We start from the raw sequence: 21,433 nt of genomic DNA, 5'->3' as shown, positions 1-21,433 counted from the left end.
GGATGTATGTATACGTATAGCTGATTCACTTTGTTGTACAGCAGTAACTAACACAACATTGTAAAGCAATTATACTCCAAAAAAGATGTAAAAAAAAAAAAAAGCAAGATGCTGAGCAGCATATAAATAAATAAATAGATATATAAAATATTATATATTACACACTATATATTAGTATATATTATATGCTATATATTAGTATATATTGTAATATATTAGCATATTATATACTCTATATTAGCACATATATTGCAATATGTATTATTATATGTAAATATAGATTGTATATATGTACATATATAGATATATATGTGTATATATATATGTGTGTATATATATATACACGTGTATGTATATACATATATACACACATATATACATATATATATATACACACATATATATCAACAAAGAAACACTGGAAGTATATACCTGAACCTAATCAAAATAATGATGACCTAGAAGGGGTGGATGGAACAGGGTAGATAAGAAAAGGGTAGAACCAAGACTTTTTTTAGCACATCGTTTCAAATAGTATATGTTTTATGTGTTCAAAAATTAAATTAATCTTAATACTGAACATTAGCGGGAATAAATGACCCTAATTGTATATCCAATCAGTAATATAAAAGCAAAGAAAAATAATTATCTCAATGACTTTCAACACAGTACTCTAAGTTTACATATGTGCTTAAATGAGATATATTTTAAGGATCGAAAAACTTCAAAAAATCTTTTACTTTACTTAGTAGTTTCAATGGTAGTAATATTGAATTGTAATTCAAACAGAGAAAGAATTCCAAAGCCAGCAACCTACTATGGAAAGAGGATACCCTTATAGAAGCTGGACCGCAATTCTGGCTTTTTTCCAGAGCAGAAGGGCACCCCAGAGATGGGCTAGGACCGGAGCAGTGCAGCGACCTGCCCAAGGCCACACACGTCTAACCAGGTGTGAAGTTCCCGCCCCAGCACACAGCCATGAAGGACACAGGCCCTTTGAAGGACATCAGGCTCTGCCAGATTCCACCCGTGGATTGCAAACAACTGTTAGTGTTCATGAAGTGGCAGCGGGAAAGCAGCTCAGCCTGGCCTGGCAGCTGCAGAGCTGTGCTCCGGCTCCCACCCTGCAGACTCCTATGGGAAAACTCCAGCTGGACACAAAGGGCCGAGAGAGCAGAGCTTCAGGGCCTGAGGAAGGGAATCTTGGAGCAACTTAGCACCTAGCGGCCTGAAGGAAGGCAGGAGCACCAGAGAGTGTCTGGTGGGGCCTGGGAGACTTGACCTACGGGGAAGTGATTACTTCCTACATGGGGTCTGGGCCACCAGGAGGACCCTGAGCTTGAGGAAGAACCATAGCCCTTGTAGAGACCAGGACCTCCCCAAACCTCTCCAACCTGTGGAAGAGACAGGCCTCTGCCTTTGTGAAAACTCCTAATAAATAAGCCATTTGGCCACCCAGCACCTGTAGGCAGGACTCACTCACTCATTCAGAGGCCTTTAAGGAAATGTCTTACGAATGATTTGGCACATGACAGCAGTGGTGGCTCATCCATGCCCACCAAACCGCCCTGCCCAACTTCTCACCTTCAGACCTGAGCAGGCTCCAGGAGAACACGCAGAGCAGTTAAATCACCGCCTAACTAATTCCCTTCCTCATCAGGTTGCTGTCTGCCACCCTGCCCCATCCGGGAGTGAGGGCATGAAGTCACCCTGCACTCCCAGCATTGGCCACACCCAACCAGAGGGCTGGGCACCCTACTGAGCGAAGCAAGACACAGATAGCCTATGCAAGCAGTCACATGCTTCGCTCAGCAGGAATCTCTGCCCACCTCCGCCAAAGCATTCTTTACTAGCAAAAGCTGCATCCATATCCTCCCCTTTGTTCCTGTTGGGGTACTCAGATTGGTGGCAGCATGCATGATACTCCAGGAATTCCAGGTATGCAATACCCCAGGAGGGTTCATGGCGTGAAGCAGCCCAACCATGCATGGTTGCCCACTAACAGTGAGAGGACATTTCACCCCTCCGGCCCACTGACCACCCCCCTCAGTGTGCTTCCCGACCTCTCTTTCCTTTGGAGAAGCTTCTACACCAGAGGCTCAGAGATCTGCGTTTCCTGCGTCCAGGGTGGCAGCTGGCAGAGCCCAGCCCACCACACTGACTGGTCCATCAGGGGCTGGAAGGCACTGAGAGGAAGGAGCCCTGTCTGAGGCAGTTTTCAAACTTCTGCCCACTTGGACAATCTCAAGCATTTTCCATTTCAACCCAGCTAGTGTTTTCCTCTACTCTGCCTTATCCTGATAAATGTCTTTGATGCTTCCAGTTGTAGACATGTAGCCGTTGACCTCTTCCAACACAAAGCCATGCCTTCCTTAAAAAAATGAGTCCAAATTTCCCCAGTCTGGAAATATAGGAGGAAAGGGCAGGTGACACGACCCTGCCTTTGTTTCCGCACTCCCTTGGGGCTCTCTCATGAATCACGTGCAGAGTTGCCTAGAAGGCTAGGACTGGGCAGCTGTGTGAAGCCCCCATCAGCACTGGGGTCTAACTGGGGACCCACATTCTACCCCTCAAAGACCTTTAGCACAGGCTGGGATGTGTAAACAGGACCCTCCAGAAGGCCTTGAAGTCACAAACAAGGAGCTCATAATCCCAGATAATCTAACCCACAAGGTGCTGCCTCCACAGTTTCCCTCTGTTGTCCTCACAGGAAGTGTTTCCCAGATTCCCAGACAATGAACTTTACCCCCCTGGAGATTTGGATGCATTAGGCCAGTCTGAAATGGGACTCAGGAATTTAACTTTTTCAACAATCATCTTGATTCTTATCATCATGGATCCTTGCAGTTCCAACCAAACTACCCTCTCTCTTCTGCCCACCTAAGGCTGCCTTCTGAGGTCTACTTCCTGTCTCTGGATGCATTCCTTTCCTGTGACCTGCCCTGGAATAATGACCCCCTTCAGGAGAAACCCACCACTCACATGGCCTCAGTCCTCTACATATTAACCGGAAGGCCAAGAGTCACATCACACAAGGTTGTCACAGAGCCCACCTTAACTATTTTTTTTAACTTTTTAAAAAATTGAAGTACAGTTGAATTATCATGTGTTAATGACTGCTGTATAGCAAAGTGATTCAGTTATACATATGTACACATTCTTTCTTTAATATTCTTTTCCATTATGGTTTATCATAGGATATTGAATATAGTTCTCTCTGCTATACAGTAGGACCTTGTTGTGTATCCATTCTATACATAAAAGCTTACATCTGCTAACACCAACCTCCCACTTCATCTCCCTCTCCCAACCCCCTCCCCCTTGGCAACCACCAGTGTGTTCTCTACGTCCGTGATTCTGTTTCTGTTGCATAGATAGGTTCATTTGTGTCATATTTTAGATTCCACATATAAGTGATATCATATGGTATTTGTCTTTCTCTTTCTGACTTACTTCACTTAGTATGATAATCTCTAGTTGCATCCATGTTGCTGCAAATGGCATTATTTCATTCTTTTTTATGGCTGAGTAGTATTCCATTGTATATATATGTACCACATCTTCTTTATTCATTCATCTGTTGATGGACATTTAGGCTGTTTCCATGTCTTGGCTATGGTAAATAGTGCTGCTATGAACACAGGGGTGCATGTATCTTTTTGAATTATAGTTTTGTCTGGATATATGCCCAGGAGTGGGATTGCTGGATCATATGGTAGTTCTATTTTTAGTTTTCTGAGGAACCTCCATACTGTTTTCCACAGTGAGAGCACCAACTTACATTCCCACCAATAGTGTAGGAGGGTTCCCTTTTCTCCATACCCTCTCCAGCATTTGTTATTTGTTGACTTCTTAATGATGGCCATCCTGACTGGTGTGAAGAGGTACCTCATTGTAGTTTTGATTTGCATTTCTCTAATAATTAGCAATGTTGAGCATCTTTTCATGTGCCTACTGGCCATCTGTATTTCTTCTTTGGAGACATGTCTATTTAGGTGTTCTGCCCATTTTGGGATTGGGTTGTTTGTTTTTTTGTTGTTGAGTTGTATGAGCTATTTGTATATTTTGGAAATTAAGCCCTTGTCAGTCTCATCATTTGCAAATATTTTCTCCCATTCTGCAGGTTGTGTTTTCATTTTGTTTATGGTTTCCTTTGCTGTGCAAAAGCTTGTAAGTTTGATTAGGTCCCATTTGTTTATTTTTGTTTTTATTTCTATTTCCTTGGGAGACTGACCTAAGAAAACATTGCTACGATTTATGTCAGACAATGTTTTGCCTGTGTTCTCTTCTAGGAGTTTTATGGTGTCATGTCTTATGGTTAAGTCTTTAAGCCATTTTGAGTTTATTTTTGTGTATGGCATGAGGGAGTGTTCTAACTTCATTGATTTACAGGCAGCTGTCCAGCTTTCCCAACACCATTACTGAAGAGACTATCTTTTTCCCATTGTATAATCTTGCCTCCTTTGTAGAAGATTAATTGACCTTAGGTGTATGGGTTTATTTCTGGGCTGTCTATTCTGTTCCATTGAGCCATATGTCTCTTTTTGTGCCAATACCATACTGTTTTGATTACTGTAGCTTTGTAGTATTGTCTGGAGCCTGGGAGGGTTATGCATCCTGCTTTGTTCTTTTTCTTCAGGATTGCTTGGGCAATTCTGGGTCTTTTATGGTTCCATATGAATTTTAGGATTATATGTTCTAGTTCTGTGAAAAATGTCATGGGTAATTTGATAGGGATAGTGTTAAAGAGGCCAACTTTAAATGCCCTTCTCCTCACCCTACTCCAACTTTTCAGATGGAAATTGGATAAACACATACTTACCTTCCCCCTCAGCTTTCATCCTCTGAAAACTGTTCATTGACCTCCCATTCCTCCATAGCTCATAGAAATACCAAAGGGACCTTACCTCGTCCCTTCAGTTTCATTAGAATTTGTTGATTGGGTTAGTCAACTTAACTGATCTCCAGGGGAGAGCAAAGACATCACAAGAGGGGTTTTCATAGTGTAGAGGCAGCATGGTAGCACCTGGCGTGGGTAGTTCCACCTGAAGTTGCCATCCTCATCACTATCTTCATACCTTTGATTAGGTCCCATTTGTTTATTTTTGTTTTTATTTCTATTGCCTTGGGAGACTGACTTAAAACATTGGTACGATTTATGTCATGGAATGTTTTGCTTATGCTCTCTTCTAGGAGTTTTATGGTGTCATGTCTTATGGTTAAGTCTTTAAGCCATTTTGAGTTTATTTTTGTGTATGGCATGAGGGAGTGTTCTAACTTCATTGATTTACAGGCAGCTGTCCAGCTTTCCCAACACCATTACTGAAGAGACTATCTTTTTCCCATTGTATAATCTTGCCTCCTTTGTAGAAGATTAATTGACCTTAGGTGTATGGGTTTATTTCTGGGCTGTCTATTCTGTTCCATTGAGCCATATGTCTCTTTTTGTGCCAATACCATACTGTTTTGATTACTGTAGCTTTGTAGTATTGTCTGGAGCCTGGGAGGGTTATGCATCCTGCTTTGTTCTTTTTCTTCAGGATTGCTTGGGCAATTCTGGGTCTTTTATGGTTCCATATGAATTTTAGGATTATATGTTCTAGTTCTGTGAAAAATGTCATGGGTAATTTGATAGGGATAGTGTTAAAGAGGCCAACTTTAAATGCCCTTCTCCTCACCCTACTCCAACTTTTCAGATGGAAATTGGATAAACACATACTTACCTTCCCCCTCAGCTTTCATCCTCTGAAAACTGTTCATTGACCTCCCATTCCTCCATAGCTCATAGAAATACCAAAGGGACCTTACCTCGTCCCTTCAGTTTCATTAGAATTTGTTGATTGGGTTAGTCAACTTAACTGATCTCCAGGGGAGAGCAAAGACATCACAAGAGGGGTTTTCATAGTGTAGAGGCAGCATGGTAGCACCTGGCGTGGGTAGTTCCACCTGAAGTTGCCATCCTCATCACTATCTTCATACCTCCCAACGCCACAGGAGGAAAATCTGGAGTAAGATTTCTTATGCTCCTGATAATGTTTGGTGTTCAAAACAATACATGAAAAGATGCTCAACATTATCAGTCATTAGGGAAATTGAAATCAAAACCATAATGAGATACCACTTCGTACTCAGATGACAATAATAATAACAGAAAATAAGTGGTGGTGAGGATGTGGAAGAATTGAACTTTTGTACAGGGCTGGTGGGGATATAAAAAGGTGGAGCCTCTGTGGAAAACAGTGTTCAGTTCCTCAAAAACTTAAAGTTCACGTATGATCCAGCAATTCCGTTTCTAGGTATGTACCTAAAAGAGTTGAAAACAGGTACTCCAGCAAATACTTGTACGTGAATGTTAATAGCTACCCTATTCACTACGGCCAGAAGGCTGACACAACCCAAATGCCCATCATGAATACACTGTGGCACATACACACATGGAATAGTATTCAGCTCCAGAAAGGAATGAAGTACTGATACACATTACAACGTGGTAAATGAAAGAAGGCATGCTAAATGAAAGAATGCTAAACGAAAGAAGGCAGACACAAAAGTTCACATATTGTATGATATGACTTATATGAAATACCCAGAAAAGGTAAATCTACAGAGACAGAAGCAGATTGGTGGTTGCCAGGAGATAGGGAGGAGGGAGGGAGTGGGGAGTGACTACTTACTAGGTATGGGGCTTTATTTGGGGTGATGAAAATATTTTGGAATTCGATAGAGGTGGTGGCTGTACAACGTTGTGAATGTAACAAATGCCACTGAATTGTTCACCTTCAAATGGTTAATCTTCTACGATTAATTTCACATCAAAAAAAAGTTAACACATATAAAGAAAATAAGTAGCAGACCACCAGATGGGTTTTCAGAAGCTATCATCCTTTGCCAGAACCTTGATAGGCAAAGAATGCATCTTCGTATGACTAAATGATTCATCCCAGCTCAGCTGCCCATGATTCAGTCCTGCAATAAACATCTCACGCTTGGGGACCCCTTTCATTGTTGTGGCTTCGTCTGTTCCCACTTGGCTGAATACTGCGGAGACTGATGGAGGTAAGGCAGACTTCCCCAACCAGAAGGTCCAACTTATACCTAAGCATTGCTAACAACTGCCATTTAAGTTTACTAGCATATAAAAGTAAATGCCCAGTTACAAACCCTAACTTTGAGCCATTAAAAATGCTCTTGATTATATATGAGAACTCGTAAGTGTTTAATTCTACCTAGAAGTTTCAGCTTAATCACTTTAAGCAAATAACAGCAGAAGGAAGTGGTGATAATCTACCCTTTGTTTTAATTTTAAAATGTGAATAATTTACCTTCAAGGAAAAAAAAGCAGAATTTTAAGAGCAGTTCAGTCCAATAAACGTCCAGTTTAGAAATAGATCAGTCCTGCTGGTACAGACTGTTACCCCTGATTTATTGCAGTGGCATTTCCCATGAAATCAGTCATTACTTCAGTTAAACTACTGGAGCATTAACGCCTTTAAATTCTGCTTTCAGGCACTTAAATGCTGGATAATGCTGCTTTTTATGGGGATGATGGCTTGTGGTAAAAGGCCTAAAAAGTTCATTTTTGCTACATCAAATTTTGTTAACAAAAATGCTCAGTTCCTACAGACTTTAGATTCTAAAAATCAGTTTTTCCTGGGTAGAACTGATAATACTTAGTGATTATTTTTTAAGGTTTATATCTAGAAGTAAATAAATATTTATTATTGCACCCAACTATACAAACGCTTTTGTTCAGCAATAGCTTTATAAGAATAAAAGTTGGTGGTCCAGACAGTCGGGCACCTTATAGTACAGAAAGACTCATCCCTCATGAACCTCTCCAGGGGAAATCTAGTTACCAAAGTGCCCCAAGAAATTTCTTCTCCAAAAATGTCACATCACTATAAGAAGGCTTTAGGATATCAGTATGCTGTTAACTGCCCCAGTGAAAATTACCTAGTTACCCTAACTACCTTCTTTCAGAATGCAAAAAAAAAAAAAAGAAAAAAGGAATAGGGAAAGGAGGAAGAAGGAGGAGAGGGAGAAGAAAGGGAAGAAGAGGAGCAAGAAATAATAAAGAAATGAGGAAAGTAATCTGGTTTCTCTGCCCCAGAAGCAATGAACATTGGAAACCCAATGCGCCAAGCTAAACATTAACCAGTACTTTTGGTTGGCCTTTGACAGCACAGGGTAGAGATATGCACCTGGCTCTCAGAAACTAGCTAGATGGGTTCAAAGCCCAACCTCACCATTTAGAAGCAATGTGACCTTGAGTAAGTTAATGAGCCTTTCTGAGCCTCTGCTTTTTCATCCACCAATATGAACGATCCCACCCCACCTCCCAGAGTAGGAGGCCTCAACGAGAGAAGCATCTTAGATTCCCAGCCAGAGGCACTCTGCCTCTCCTGCGGTCTGAAGCATTGACAGCTTAATCTGGAAGGTTTGTTATTGACGTTGATACTACACCAGGAAGTCAGGACATAGCCGATTCTATTGTATTTTTTATTAGAAAAACAAATTAAATAGTGATTGATTCTATAAAAAATTGAACTGGGGTCCATGGCTCATGGTGGGGAAGGCTCAGAAGATGGAGACAAGGATGCGGTGGCAGCAGTTTCTTTTTCTTCATATCTGGGAGGCAATTCGGATGAGAGACAGGGAGTGTGTGAGGTCTCAGAGGATGAAGCAGTCCCAGAAATCGTATATATAGATTCACAATCTCTCTCAGAGGCTGCGCCTTGGCCCTCAGGAGTTGGGATCCTATGAAGAAGGAGAGAGAACATGAAAGGGAGTAGAGGGACTTAGTCACATGCCTTAACTACCAGGTTCTTTTCACATGTTTAATTAGATGCATTTGGAAACATTCGCAAGGGTCTCCAGAGTAATTTTTTCCATATTCTATTCTGCATAGATATGTTTTGATTTCTTACCCCTTCCTGTCCTTAGAGCTCACGGTTACTTTAAGACTGTCTCACTCCTGTTGTCATTTCCCTTGTCATTGAAAAGACGTAGAGTACAAACACATAGCTGCCTTCCGAAAAGAACATGCACACACACAGTTACTCTTCTCTGCTATTTCATCTTCTGAGACAGCTAATGGAAGGTAGACAAACTTATGCAAAGAGAAAATTAAATCATTAAGCCAAAAACTTGAAGGAAGGCAGGAAGACGTACTGGTTAATGGAGTGGGGTCTAGCAAAGGGCAGACCTGCATCTGAATTTCCACTCTGCTGCTTTCTAGCTGTCGGATCTCAGACAAGTTACTTAACCTCTCTAAGCCTCAGTTTCCTCATCTGTAAAATGGGGATGATGACAGTGCCCACCTTCTAAGTAACTATGAGAATGACCTGAGGTAATGTAAGAAAAGGCAGACTCTGGCATAGCAACAGCAGTAGGAGTAGTTTTTAGTAGCAGTAGAAATAGACATTTATTTTAGGGCTCTGGGAAGTTCATCATTGGAGAAAAGAATACAAAAATTCACTAAGAGAGTTCTACAAATGTCCAGAACCTAACCTCCCTTTCACCCACACAGGGGAACTCCTGCATTCATCCCTGGTCAGATCTCCAGCTCATCACCTGGTTTGAAGTACAAGAACATGTGCCGTGAAACATGAATGACCAGGTATGGCAGCCCCTGTCCCTAGCACACCCATGACATCTCTCAGGTCCTGCTTCTCACTGCTTTCAAAAATGCACGTGTCTCAGTGTCTCAAAAGTCACTTTTCACTGAGGCCTGCTTTGCCCTGTGAGATTTTCCAGTGATCCTGCCTTCACCTCCTACACCCTGGTTTCCCATCTGGGAAGGTACAGAGCCTCTTCCAGCCCTGCTCGTCCCTGACGCTTCCCAGAACTCCTTCCTTTCACGCTTTCCCCGCCCGTGGATTCTCCACAGGTCTCTGTCGCCTTGCCCTCTTGGTTTCAGCAACCTCTTTGCCATTTCATCTCCAGTACCCCATCTCTCTCCCAAGACCTGGCCCATCCGGTCTAGCTCAAAGGCCCACACCTCGCTCTCCCTCTACTGCAAGCCAGCTCACCATCTTCTCCCACTTACACAGGCCCCGTCTCTGTCTTCCTCAGTCAGGGACATTCCCTGTCCCTGTTCACTCACCCTTGACATCATGATCTCTGCTTTTAGTCCCTGTCGTCCTCCACAGCAGACATCCTCACACACTCCTCCCTTTCTGACCACCCCAGTCCCAGGCTCCTGCTACCTTCAGCCTGTCCATGAGAGCAGGCTTCCTCACCAGCCTGGTCACCCCCAGCCTTTCCCCATCACGAGCTGTGCCAACCACTGCTCGGATCCTGTTGCTGTGACTCCACAACCTTCAGTGGCATCCCTCTACCTCAAGGAAAAACACTTATATTTACACTGTTTAATCTGACCCCAGGTAGGCCTCCCAATCTGTGGCATGTGGAAAGCGTGGGGGATGGGGATGGGAATCTCATTATTTCTCTTCGGTCAATCTGAGAAGGCTCTGAGGCCCAGGGAACAACTTAATATTGAGGGGAGAAGCCTGGTGTGGTCAAGTCAGGGTGCAGGTTGATTTCAGCCGGCCACTCAAGTACCTCCATTAGATACTGAAATGCTCTGTAGCTGCTGGAGGTCCCCTGGGACCCTCACCCCTCCCACAGTCTAAAGCAGCAAAGCCTAAATTAGCAGGGGCCTCCTGAGTTCTGCTCCAGCGCTCGGGATGGCTGATGGGTTTGTGCAGCATTTTGAGGATCAACCCTGCTAGGACCACATAAAGATGCCTGGAGAAGGCTTCCTAGTAACCCGGCATAACCACTTTTATAATTTTTAACTTATGTGCTGCCCAAAGTTTCCTGAAAAGTACTAGGAATATTAAGGCAATAATTTTGGCATAATGTCAGCCAAAAAGATACTCATGCTTGGATGGCTACACCTCTACCATAGCCTTAAGGCTGATTTGGCCCGAATGTAGACATAGGCCTGAAAAGGTTAAACTTTCCTACTATTGACGTTCAAACGGAAAGTCTTACCTATAGTTAAAAATACTGTAATATGAAGGTGGATTTTCATTTGGGAGCAAACTGTCAGCCCCAGGACTCCGAGTAGCTGCAGAAACTGAAGACTCGGGAAAGTAAGGCGGTGGAGGGGGTGGGAATATGATCACGGCATCACCTAAGGAAACACAACATTTCATTGACAACAGATGAGTAATAAATGCAAGCAAATGAGCAAGAGCCAAAGAAATGAATGATATGTTTGGCCCATCTATAGAAAAGGTCAAAACACCAGAATTTAAAAGTGAGCCTATCCAATTTACAGAGACGGAGAGCAGAGGTTGCCAGGGGCTGGAGGCTAGGGCGACTGGACTTAGTGTTTAATGCAGGCAGGGTTTCTGTTCAGGATAATGAAAAACTTCCGGGAATGGATCATGGTGGTGTCTGTACAACATGGTGAATGTACTGAATACCGCTCTACACTTTCAAATGATTAAACTGGTAAATTGTATGTGATGTCTATTTTGCCACACTAAAAAAACAAAACAAAACAGTGGGCCTGTATTTCATAGCGAGTCTGAGCTAAAGCATTTCTGTGAAGCATTTGCTAACAATGTTCCTCACCTCCCCTGGGATGTCTGCTGCTACAAAGCTTTTCTCGTTTTCTACTTACAATTTTAATTCTTCAAAAGTTAGCTGTTGGATAAAGTGCCTCCATTCCTCAAATGTAGTTTCAACCTCTGAACAAATGACAGTACAGCCACAATACAGCCCGCCCATCATCCCTATTTCCATAGTTGTGGTTTATGCACTTGAAGAGTTTTTGTTTTTTTTTTTTATCTGCCAACGTTTCTTCCAAGCTTTACAAAAGAAAGTCAAACTCAGAGAAAAGCTAGGGTTTTTTTGTTTTTTGTTTTTTGCATTTCTGTTGGTACTGTTCACTCCAGAAGACATCCCTGTGTTTGGGCGAGGAGAACTGGGGACCAGATGCAAGCTCTAATTTGATTCCAACACAAAATGTACCAGATGAGTTGCCCAGAACCTTCTAGACATGTGGGCACCACCACGAAGAGGTCTGAGGGTGGCCTCTGATAAGCTGGCAGCACCAAATGACAGCTCAGGGAGAATGAAAGACGAAAGAGGACTTTACTTCCCTGCAGGGAGGAGACGGTTTGTACTGGTAGCAGAGCTGATGCTCACCTAGGTGGCTGCAGGGTCCTCTAAAGCTACCGGGGTTCCACTTGCCAGTTCCCACCAAGCATGGCCCTGAACAAGTTATGTGCCCTCTCTAGGCCTCCCTCAGCCACCACATCGCTAAACTGCAGGCTGTAACTGTACCTGCCTCAGGGGACAGGTAGGAGGACTGGATTTGTGCGCGGGGTTAAAACGGTGCTGAGCACGGAGCAGGCTCTCTCAACTGTAACACATCCTCAGAGGGACTTGCTTCACAACCACCGGCAAGTGGCGCCTATCTGCATGTCTGAAGAAACATTCCCAACTGGCAGTCTGGCCAGTGGTTCCGCTCTCCACCGTGATGCCTCAGACGCCTCCCCAGAGGTAACGTAGCCCTGCAGAAAATGCATTAACTCCATCTCTCCTTCTGCAAGGAGATGGCAGTTCAAGCTTTTAATATACGTCGCCAACCGAAGCTGGAAAAAGCACAGTGGTTGTCTTGGGATTCTCATTTAATTTTTTCAGAAGGTCTTGGTAGGTCAGAGGAAGGTAGGTTGAATGTTCACTTTAATTACACATTGTAGGTCAAAGGATCTGGAAACAAGCCTCTAAAGCAGGCTGATCACCTAGCAAACACAGACAAGGAAGTACTCAAGAGTCCCCAGTTATCTCTGAGGCTTATCCAACCCTCTGCCCGGTCAGCTCTCAGCCCTCTTACTCTCCCCGGAAAGTCCCATGCCCCTGGAGTTTCCCTTCCACTATGTCCCGAGAGACTTGATGTCCTCTGTGAGTTGACCATACACCTGCTTGCGCATCCAGGGTCCAGCACTAGGTGTGCCCACAATGCAGATAACAGGCATCTTGGTTTATCTCTTCTGTCTTCCAGTCTGGGAAGAGCTGCCTTCTGGCACTTGGCCAAGAACTGCCTCTTATCACCCCAATTTCCCTCATAAGGCAGAACTGACCATTGACAGACAATGCCTGGAGTCTTAACAATTGTGCTAAAAGGCATGATTTCTAAAAATCCATAATACCAAAGGAGAGAAAGACAATGTGCCAGATTTTCACAGGTTTGATAGGACTTAAACGGTTATGTGGGAAAGATTTTAAACGATGCAGTGCCCACATCAGGCCAGAACTGCTCAGGAGTCACTCCAGCACAAGCCCCGCTCCCTGCCGCCCCCCATTCCAACCACCAGGAAGAAGGCTGGGCCCCAAAACTCCCTGAGAGTAAAGCCAAAGGGCACACCTTGAAATGCTCCCAACCAAGTAGAAGACCATGAGCATCTCACGAGTGTATTTCCTTGGACCCCACTGTGTTCCCTGAAAGAACTAAGAACATCTATAATACCGGGTGAGCCCTTTCGTCACGCAACAACAACCCGGGACACCTGGTGAAGGATGAAGCCTGCAGAAACAGAATTACAGCAAGTGCCTGGGGAGGGCGCTAGGCCATGGCCATAGCATATGCATGCCCACCGCCTCGGTTAGGATCCTGGCTAGGGTGTGACCTTGGGCAAATTACTTGGGATCCCTGACCCTTGGTTTCTTTAACGTGGAGACACTAAGAGCATCTGCCTCAGTGGATTGTTGTAGGTGTGAATGAATTTCACACAACAGGCCCTTGACGAGTACACACTAAAACACCTAGATGGGTATTTGGCCCAAGAATGAGCCCTAGATATTTGTTTGCTATTAGTAACATATAACTAATATTGATGTTGCCACCGTAATTATATAAACGCACAAATAAGTAAGCTGGGAGCTTCAACCCTGGCTGAACACGAGGATCGTCCATCTGCCCCTTCCTTTCCGAGGCCAATACCATGCTGCAAGGTCCACAGCCCAGGGAATCCCCACAGTGAGCATTGCCAGCTCAACAGACAGCCCCACCCGCGAGAAACATCTCACTCGCCACCTTCCTTCCCTGTTCCTTCCACGGTTTCTGCTCTGTAATCCTCTTTGCCCACCCAGCCTTTGACATGTTAAGGCTGTGGCTTCAGAGTGGGAGGCTGAAATAAAACAGTGATTTGCAAAAATGAGCAGCGATGGGGTGTTTTCTTTGTCTGTGTGAACGTGAGGCCAAAGCTACTGGTATGGTTCTGTGGGGACCTGACTCTGGGAAATGGTGATCCAGCTCTTCTGCGGATCCCTGGGGGCCCAAAGGGACACTCTGTAGGCACTCCATGGAGGAAAGAAGCGACAGGTGCTGTCATATTTCATCTTTGTCTATGCCACTGCTTCCAAACCTTGCTCCGACCCTGAAGCCAAGGACGAAATTACAGAAAATGAAGAATGAGGCAGAAAACAGTACAGAAGACTCCCTCAAAACATGGAAGGCCAGTGGACTTGGGATAGATTCAGAATCCTAGATATCAGTGCTGACAGGAATCTTAGAAATGCAGTGCTCATTTTATAAATACATAAAGTAAGGCCAGGAGAGGTTAAGGACTTCCAAAGACAGCCAGTCAGGGATGACCAGGGATGAGAACCCACGTTTCCAACAACCAGAAGTGCCGTAAGTGTTTGGTGTGGGAATAACAGGGGAAACCGGGTCACTTGGCAGGTACCTTAGGTTTTAGAAGGCTCCCAGGCTTTCCTCAAGGATCCTCTCACTTTCCTCTTTATTTGCTCTGTGACCTCAGTCAAGGTCACAAGTTAACGTCCCAATGCTTTTGCTAGATAATAAGGAATTGCTGGGAGGAAATGATGTGCTCAAGGATTCTTATGGGGATAAGTGCAGCAGCAGAACTGTGTCTGTGTGCATCTGCGTGCGTGTATGTGTGTGTGTGTGTGTGTGTGTGTGTGAGAGAGAGAGAGAGAGAGAGACACAGGGACAGGGACAAAGAGAGAGAAGGAGAAAGAGAATCTAGGCCAGACCCGGGAGCAGCTCAGTGAAGCCTTGATGCTACAGCCATGGTGATATGAACAAGAACAGGAAGGACAGCCACCCACCTACAGTGACCTGGACGGGCTCCATGTTCTGGGTCTGTCTCTCTTCACTTTCAGAAGCATCCTGGCCCACATTCAAGTTGTTTCTCTTCTTAACATGGGCCACCACGAAGAAACACAATCCCACAAGCACAATCAAGGGTCCCAAGATCTGCAGGGACAGGAATCCACAGATCTGGGGCTCTGAGTCAGCAGTGTCTGTCTCATTCAGCGGTTCCTGCACCCAGTCTGAGCCACACCCGGGGACCCAAATGCCCAGTACACTGATGAGCATACCACTCGTCAGGAACAGAAACCCAAAGATGAGACACTGGACAAACTGGCGGCTCTCCCCACAGAGGAAGGCTCGGTCGGAGGCCCCCTGGTTGCCTCTCAGGCGCTCCTCACTTCGCTGAAGTCGTGCCCGGGAGCGGGCCAGGACCACAGCCCCCAGCCCAATCACAGCACACGCGGGCCCGGCGATCTTCAGCACCATGCTGCATTCTGGGAGGGTTTTGTATTGGCATGCCTGGAACCCAAAGATGGAGAGCAGGACTCCCACACACAGCAGGATGGCACCGATGACAAAAAGGAAGAAAATGAGCTTGGTGACATGCCTGTCTCCCTGGACCCCATCTGGCTCGGCAGCAGCTGCAGGAGACATGGCCAGAAGAGGCCACTTCCCCGAGGTGGGTGGGATGTGTTCCTTCCCTTCAATGGTTTCAACAACTCTGCAGACATAACCAAACACCAAATTAAAGTGGGCGCAGGTGTTCCTGACCCGCCCTGTTCTTCTTCCCAGATCACGCTAGGATGAAATCATAGGGAATAGAACTTTGTGCAACTGATACACTGTAGCACAATGAACTGGTTCATGAGTCAGAGGAACTGGCATTCAGAAACTCCTGAACATGTAATTTTATAAAGATATGCAAGAAGGGCAAATGCAATTACCATGCACCTAAGAGTATCTTGAAAAATCATAACCCATGCAACAAAAGTAACTGGGTGTGGCTTTTCCTGTTATGAGTCTTAACAGACTCACTTCCCCAGGCCAAAAAAAAAAAAAACAAAGCCAAAAACAAAAACAATGGTGAGTGAAGGAAGAACCACAGGGATTGTTTCTGATTTACAAACATCCCACATTTCATCACAGCTGCTATGAGTATTTCCAAGTCGGTACATTTTCGTTCAGTAACTAACTTTCCATTTCCCATTTTAGACTGCAGCAACATTCCGTGCTTTATCCTAAGGCTACATCTACGGGAGACTCAAGTTTCAACTGAATGGGAAGGCCGTTCAGGAACACAGTGAGTTTGGTGGATTTTAAGTTAATTTTGTCAAAATGTGACTCTTGAATTCTCAAACAGGCACACATCGGGGCCGCCCTGAAATCTGGTGGCCTGGCTGCTTGGTTCTGGGATAACCCAGGGGGGTCTGGTAGCACCTTGTCCCACAGGTGGAAAGGTGACCTCTTGCTCACCCTCTTCCGTGGTGCCACCCACTTCCACAAAAAGGTTTAGACCCAGTTAAAAATAAGCAGCCGATAAAATCACCAGTTACAAAACACTAAACAGCAATAGAACTTGACTTTGAAAGAAGAGTATACATGAAATCGAGTGGCAAAGCACCTTCCATAAGACCACCCAAGCCCGGTACTTCAAGGCTCTCATATATTAAATGTATCCCGAGCAGTGGGTAAAGAATTGTCTACCTTACACACCCTGACTTTATTATCCAGTTATCTTGTCTTACTCTAATGAATGGAATATTTTTCCAGGACCCTTCAAGTTGGGGCACTCAAAAAGACAACCCAAGTGTAAAGAACATTTTCATTTGCTCAAGGAAAGAAAACTTTAAAAATATTTTGTGCCACTTGCATCCCTGGTCACATGAAGGAGCTCAAGATTGAGTCGCTAAAGCCAAGGCCATCTTGACAAACCCAAATCATGTCCAAGTAGGGTCGGGTTAGGTAAAGAAAGGAAGCAACTGGTCTTATACTAGGAAGTGCTTTTCCAGGAAAAAGTAAGATACAATCAGAAGGAAGTTGGAGAAAGAAGGAAATAGAGGTGGGAAACAAGCTTCCGCGTTAAACTTGGACAAATTATATTTATGAAGATGTAATTAAGCTGAAACAAACATTTAAAGTATTGCACTAATTAAAAAAAATTCTGAGTCCCGTAATATCTTTTGTTGGTCTGAAGGTAAGAGTGAGGGGTGACTCTCTGCCACAAAGTCCTATCAATTCATTGTACCTTGGATTGATACCTCGACTTTGTCGTGAGTCACAAGGCTTCAACTGCCTTAAGGCAAATTCCCCAGTACTAGTAAGGCCTAAAACTGGATTTGTAGCTTCCTTTCCATGGACTAGTGGACTAAGCACCTGGCATAGGTGTTAATCTCCCATCCAAAATAGTACGTGGGTAGTTCCTTCTCTCCCCCCCCCCCCCACCAATAGATGCGCTCACAAACTGACTCAGAGACATCTGCACTAATAGGATATTAAACCTTTTCCAAATACCAACCTACATTTCATTTCCCCAAAGCCAAATTCACCTCCCCAACGCTGTTTCCCAAAGGACATTTCCAAATCAGCAGCATGTCACCACGTCCAAAGCTCTCTCTTTGGGTACTGACGCAAAGAGAGGCAAAGTCCTTTACGGGAAAGAGCCTGGTGGGTTTAAAGAGCCGGAGCGCAACACCAGCCCGGAGAGCTCGGCGCGCGGCCCCCGCGGGCGCAGGTGCAGTGCGGCTCCTCCGCGCTGCGCCGCTCCTCGCTCCCAGCCTGGACCCCAACTCTCAGCGCCCGCCCCGCGGCCACAGAGCGCGGGCTCCCGGGGTTCAGAGGAGCGCGGGGCCGGGAGCGCTTACCTGAGGCTCCGTCCTGCGAGGGCGCTGTCTGCGCCGGCAGTCGGCGGGCAGCGCGGCGCCCGCCTCCGCCCGCGGCCTCCCGGGCGGCGGTCCGCACCGCACACTCCCACCTGCGTGTCCCCGCGCAGAGGGCGGGCCGCGGGGTGTTTACAGAGGAGGCGGTGCCGGCGCGGGCAGGGCAGGGCGGACTGGAGGGAGCTGGCCGCCGCCGGGTGCTGCCCTTCGGGGGCCAGAGGCGCGCCCGGCTCCGGGGTGGAGAGCGAGGGGCGGCGGACCGGGCGGCTTCCGCGTCCGTGACCGTGCGCACGAGGAATCCGGGAAAATGCACCACCCCCCCTCCGCCTCCTCCTCCTCCTTGGCCCGTGGCCCTGCGGGCACGGGGCGGCAAGTTGGGGTTCTCCTGGCTGTCCCAACTCGCGAGGCGACGGTCGAGGTCCGGGCGGCGTGAAGGGAGCCGGTTCCCTTCCGGGCCGAGAGCCCAGAATTTGGGCCGGGGGCGGGGAAGAAAGGGCAGCGCCTGCCCCCCTCTTCGGTGTGGCCGCCGCCCAGGCAGGGGTCCCCGCGTTCCCGCCGCCGCCCCCTCTGGGACGGGTGCACCCGGGGGCCTGTGGCCCTCCTGCTGCTCCGGAGACCTTGGCTGGGGTCACTGGGGCTAGCCCCTCGCCGCGAGCTCCCCGACGAAGAGGTTATAGAGACACCAGGTCACAGAAACGTGCGCTCCATTAGCGTGTGAGACAAGGGTCTTCCATGCCCGAAACGTGCAGGCAACCGGTCCTAGCTCCGAGACTCACACGTATGGTCGTCATGGTCGTCGCAGGCCCGCTTTGCCATCGAACCCCCTTCCCGGTTCTCAGTCGCGAATGATTTGCCGGACTTAAACTGCTCACTTTCTCTGCCCTTGAACCGGGCGTTTTGGGATGGGTTTGCTAATCCCCGTGCTATTTGTAACCTGCCCCGTGACACGTGACATGGAATCAGCTGTGCCAGTTTCCACACCAGAGGTCAGGGCTATGTGAAAGGTGAGTCAAGAGCTCAGCCCAAAGAGGGGAGCGCCATGAGCCCTGGGGCCTTTCCCATCCCTGCCACTTCTCCCTGGAGTCCTATCCACTTTGCCTGAAATCAGCCCAGTCAAGAGTTAACGCCAACTGCCTTAACCTTTTGGAAGTGCGGAACACCTTGCATACCTGATACAGCAAGTTGTTCCCAGTCGTTTTTCACTGCAGTATAGAGTGAGTTGGCTTAGCTGATGACAGAAGGGAGAAGGAGACTCAAAGAAGGGCTCAAAGGGAGGCAAACAGGGAAGGGTGTCCACCTGGGTTCTGCAGGTTGGCGGGCTGGGTGGGTAAGACAGGGCTTCATAAGGGAAGCAGACTGGGCAGGGTCTAGCGGGAGGGATTTGCTGGGCCACTTTCCCCAGTGGCCAGAGATTATTACTGTCTTGAATATCAACACCCCTTGCCCTGGGCCAGGTTTCGTGTTGCCTGCTTTACCTACATACAGCCTGTGGTTCTTCGCTGTGTGTCTCCAGCAACACAGAGAAGGTTGCAGGCAGAAGGCAATAGGGGAGCTAAAAAGGTCATTTTTCAGCTGAGGAAACCACAGCCCAAAGATGTAAAGCGATCTCCACAGATGGTTAATGTGGAGCAAGGGCCTGAACCAGGCTGACTGTTCCTCCTGGGTACGTCTGTCACCCAAAGGACGCACAATGCCACAAACTCAGAAAATGTCTTTTTATCGTGTGGCATTTTTATCCCTACAACAGAACAGACGCTGTATCCCAAGGACATTGCGGCAATCTGTGTCCCGGTGGAGCTATCCTGGTCAAAGTGTCAGGTTATACTACCTGCTGGAAGGGCCTCAGAGCACACCCAGCTAACGAGCAAATAACCAGCAGTGGCGATCACACAACAGCAGCAGGCACGCAGCTTTCCAAGAACGCAACCCTGACTATAGGGTTGCGCAACCCTCCCTACACAGGCCTGCTAGCAATTCCTTTCTGTACAAGGGGGTTTCCTTTTCCTTTCCCTAATCATTCTTTCCTTCTCCCCTATTTGAAACTCAGTCTCTGGCCACGTCGTGTGCGGACCTGCAAGGGCCCTGTTGATACAGCTGCCCCTCTGGTGCCACATGACTGCAGGCTGGCCACACATGACAGATTTGAATGTACTGGCACCAAGGACAATCAGATTAGCCTCCACTTGGGATATCTGCCACTTGGACTGTTTGTGTCTTTTGGAGCCTGTTTGACTAAAACTCCTTGGAAACCAATCATTGGTCATGTATGAAAGACATACCCACCAGCATTCAAGGTGCTTGTCTTTGTAGCAGACCTGTTCTTAAGAAAGAGACTGAATGACCTTGTCACTATCTAAAACCTGGTAGCCTTTTCCAGCCCATGTGGTAGTGAAAAAAGATCAGCCCAGGCCGAGTCCTTAGAAAAATAGCATCAGAACAAGCTTAAAAAATGGATGAATCTTGAATTCAGGAAGTGAATATGGAGGGTAAAGCTGAGGAATGCAGCAAAAGCTTGAGAGGAATGAGAAAGCAAGCATATTGATTATCTTATCATTGCATAAGAAATTATCCCAAAATGTAGAGCTTTTCTTAAAATTTATTTATTTTATTTATTTATTTTTGGCTGCGTTGGGTCTTCACTGCCGTGCGTGGGCTTTCTCTAGTTGCGGCGAGCGGGGGCTACTCTTCGTTGCGGTGCGTGGGCTTCTCACTGCGGTGGCTTCTCTAGTTGTGAAGCACGGGCTCTAGGTGCGCGGGCTTCAGTAGTTGTGGCACACGGGCTCAGTAGTTGTGGCTCGTGGGCTCTAGAGCACAGGCTCGGTAGTTGTGGTGCACGGGCTTAGTTGCTCCGCGGCATGTGGGATCTTCCCGGACCAGGGTTTGAACCCATGTCCCCTGCATTGGCAGGCAGATTCTTAGCCACTGCACCACCAGGGAAGCCCCCAAAATATAGAGCTTTAAACAACAAAGATTTATTCTCTCACAGTTTCTGAGGGTCAGGAGTCTGGGAACAGCTTAGCAGAGTGGTTCTGGCTTGGGATCTCTCATGAGGCTGCAATCAAGCAGTTTGCTGGGGCTGCATCATCTGAAGGCCTGACTGGGGCTGGAGGACCTGTTTCCAAGGTGGCTGTCTCCCAAGGCTGTTGGCAGGAGGCCTCAGTTTTTCACTATGTGAACCTCTCCACAGAGCTGCTTGAGTGTTCTCATGACGTGGCAGCTGGCTTCCTCTAGGGTGAGTAATCCAAGAGAGAGCAAATGAGGAGGAAGCTGTAGTGCTTTTTATGACAGTCTCTGAAGTCCCACACCATTGCTTCTGCTTTATTCTGGTCCTTAGAAAGTCACTAAGTCAAGGAGAGAGGGATTAGGCTCCACCTCTTGAAGGGGAGAGTATCAAAGAATTTGTGAACATATTTTAGAACTGTCACAGAGAACTGTGGTGATATTTGGGGGGAGAGGGGAAGAGCACTTCAGGCAGAGAAAA

The 21,433-nt window shown here is 46.5% G+C and overlaps 1 protein-coding gene across 1 annotated transcript; it reads right to left on the bottom strand.

Annotated features, from left to right (window-relative positions):
- Positions 1-8,483: 8,483 nt before the first annotated feature.
- TMEM171 (transmembrane protein 171) lies at positions 8,484-18,066 on the bottom strand. Its single transcript, XM_028492974.2, has 4 exons — positions 17,938-18,066; positions 15,091-15,797; positions 10,999-11,140; positions 8,484-8,757 (listed from the first exon to the last, which is right to left on the bottom strand). Exons 2-4 carry the CDS (start codon positions 15,728-15,730, stop codon positions 8,562-8,564), a joined length of 978 nt encoding a protein of 325 aa, XP_028348775.1. The 5' UTR covers positions 15,731-15,797; positions 17,938-18,066; the 3' UTR covers positions 8,484-8,561.
- Positions 18,067-21,433: the final 3,367 nt, after the last annotated feature.

The sequence above is a fragment of the Physeter macrocephalus genome, chromosome 8 (genome assembly GCF_002837175.3).
Source record: "Physeter macrocephalus isolate SW-GA chromosome 8, ASM283717v5, whole genome shotgun sequence".
Taxonomy (NCBI): Eukaryota; Metazoa; Chordata; class Mammalia; order Artiodactyla; family Physeteridae; genus Physeter; species Physeter macrocephalus.
This window is presented reverse-complemented; position numbering and strand designations above follow the sequence as displayed.

What these genes read in the sequence shown, in the direction of transcription:
- TMEM171 (XM_028492974.2), bottom strand. Translation starts at nt 15,730, where the DNA reads ATGTCTCCTGCAGCTGCTGCCGAGCCAGATGGGGTCCAGGGAGACAGG. An exon ending in GCCCGTCCAGGTCACTGTAG is followed by an intron (nt 11,141 to 15,090) that starts GTGGGTGGCTGT and finishes GTGTTTCCTTAG; the next exon opens with GTGATGCCGTGATCATATTC. An exon ending in TACAGTATTTTTAACTATAG is followed by an intron (nt 8,758 to 10,998) that starts GTAAGACTTTCC and finishes CCTTCTTCATAG; the next exon opens with GATCCCAACTCCTGAGGGCC.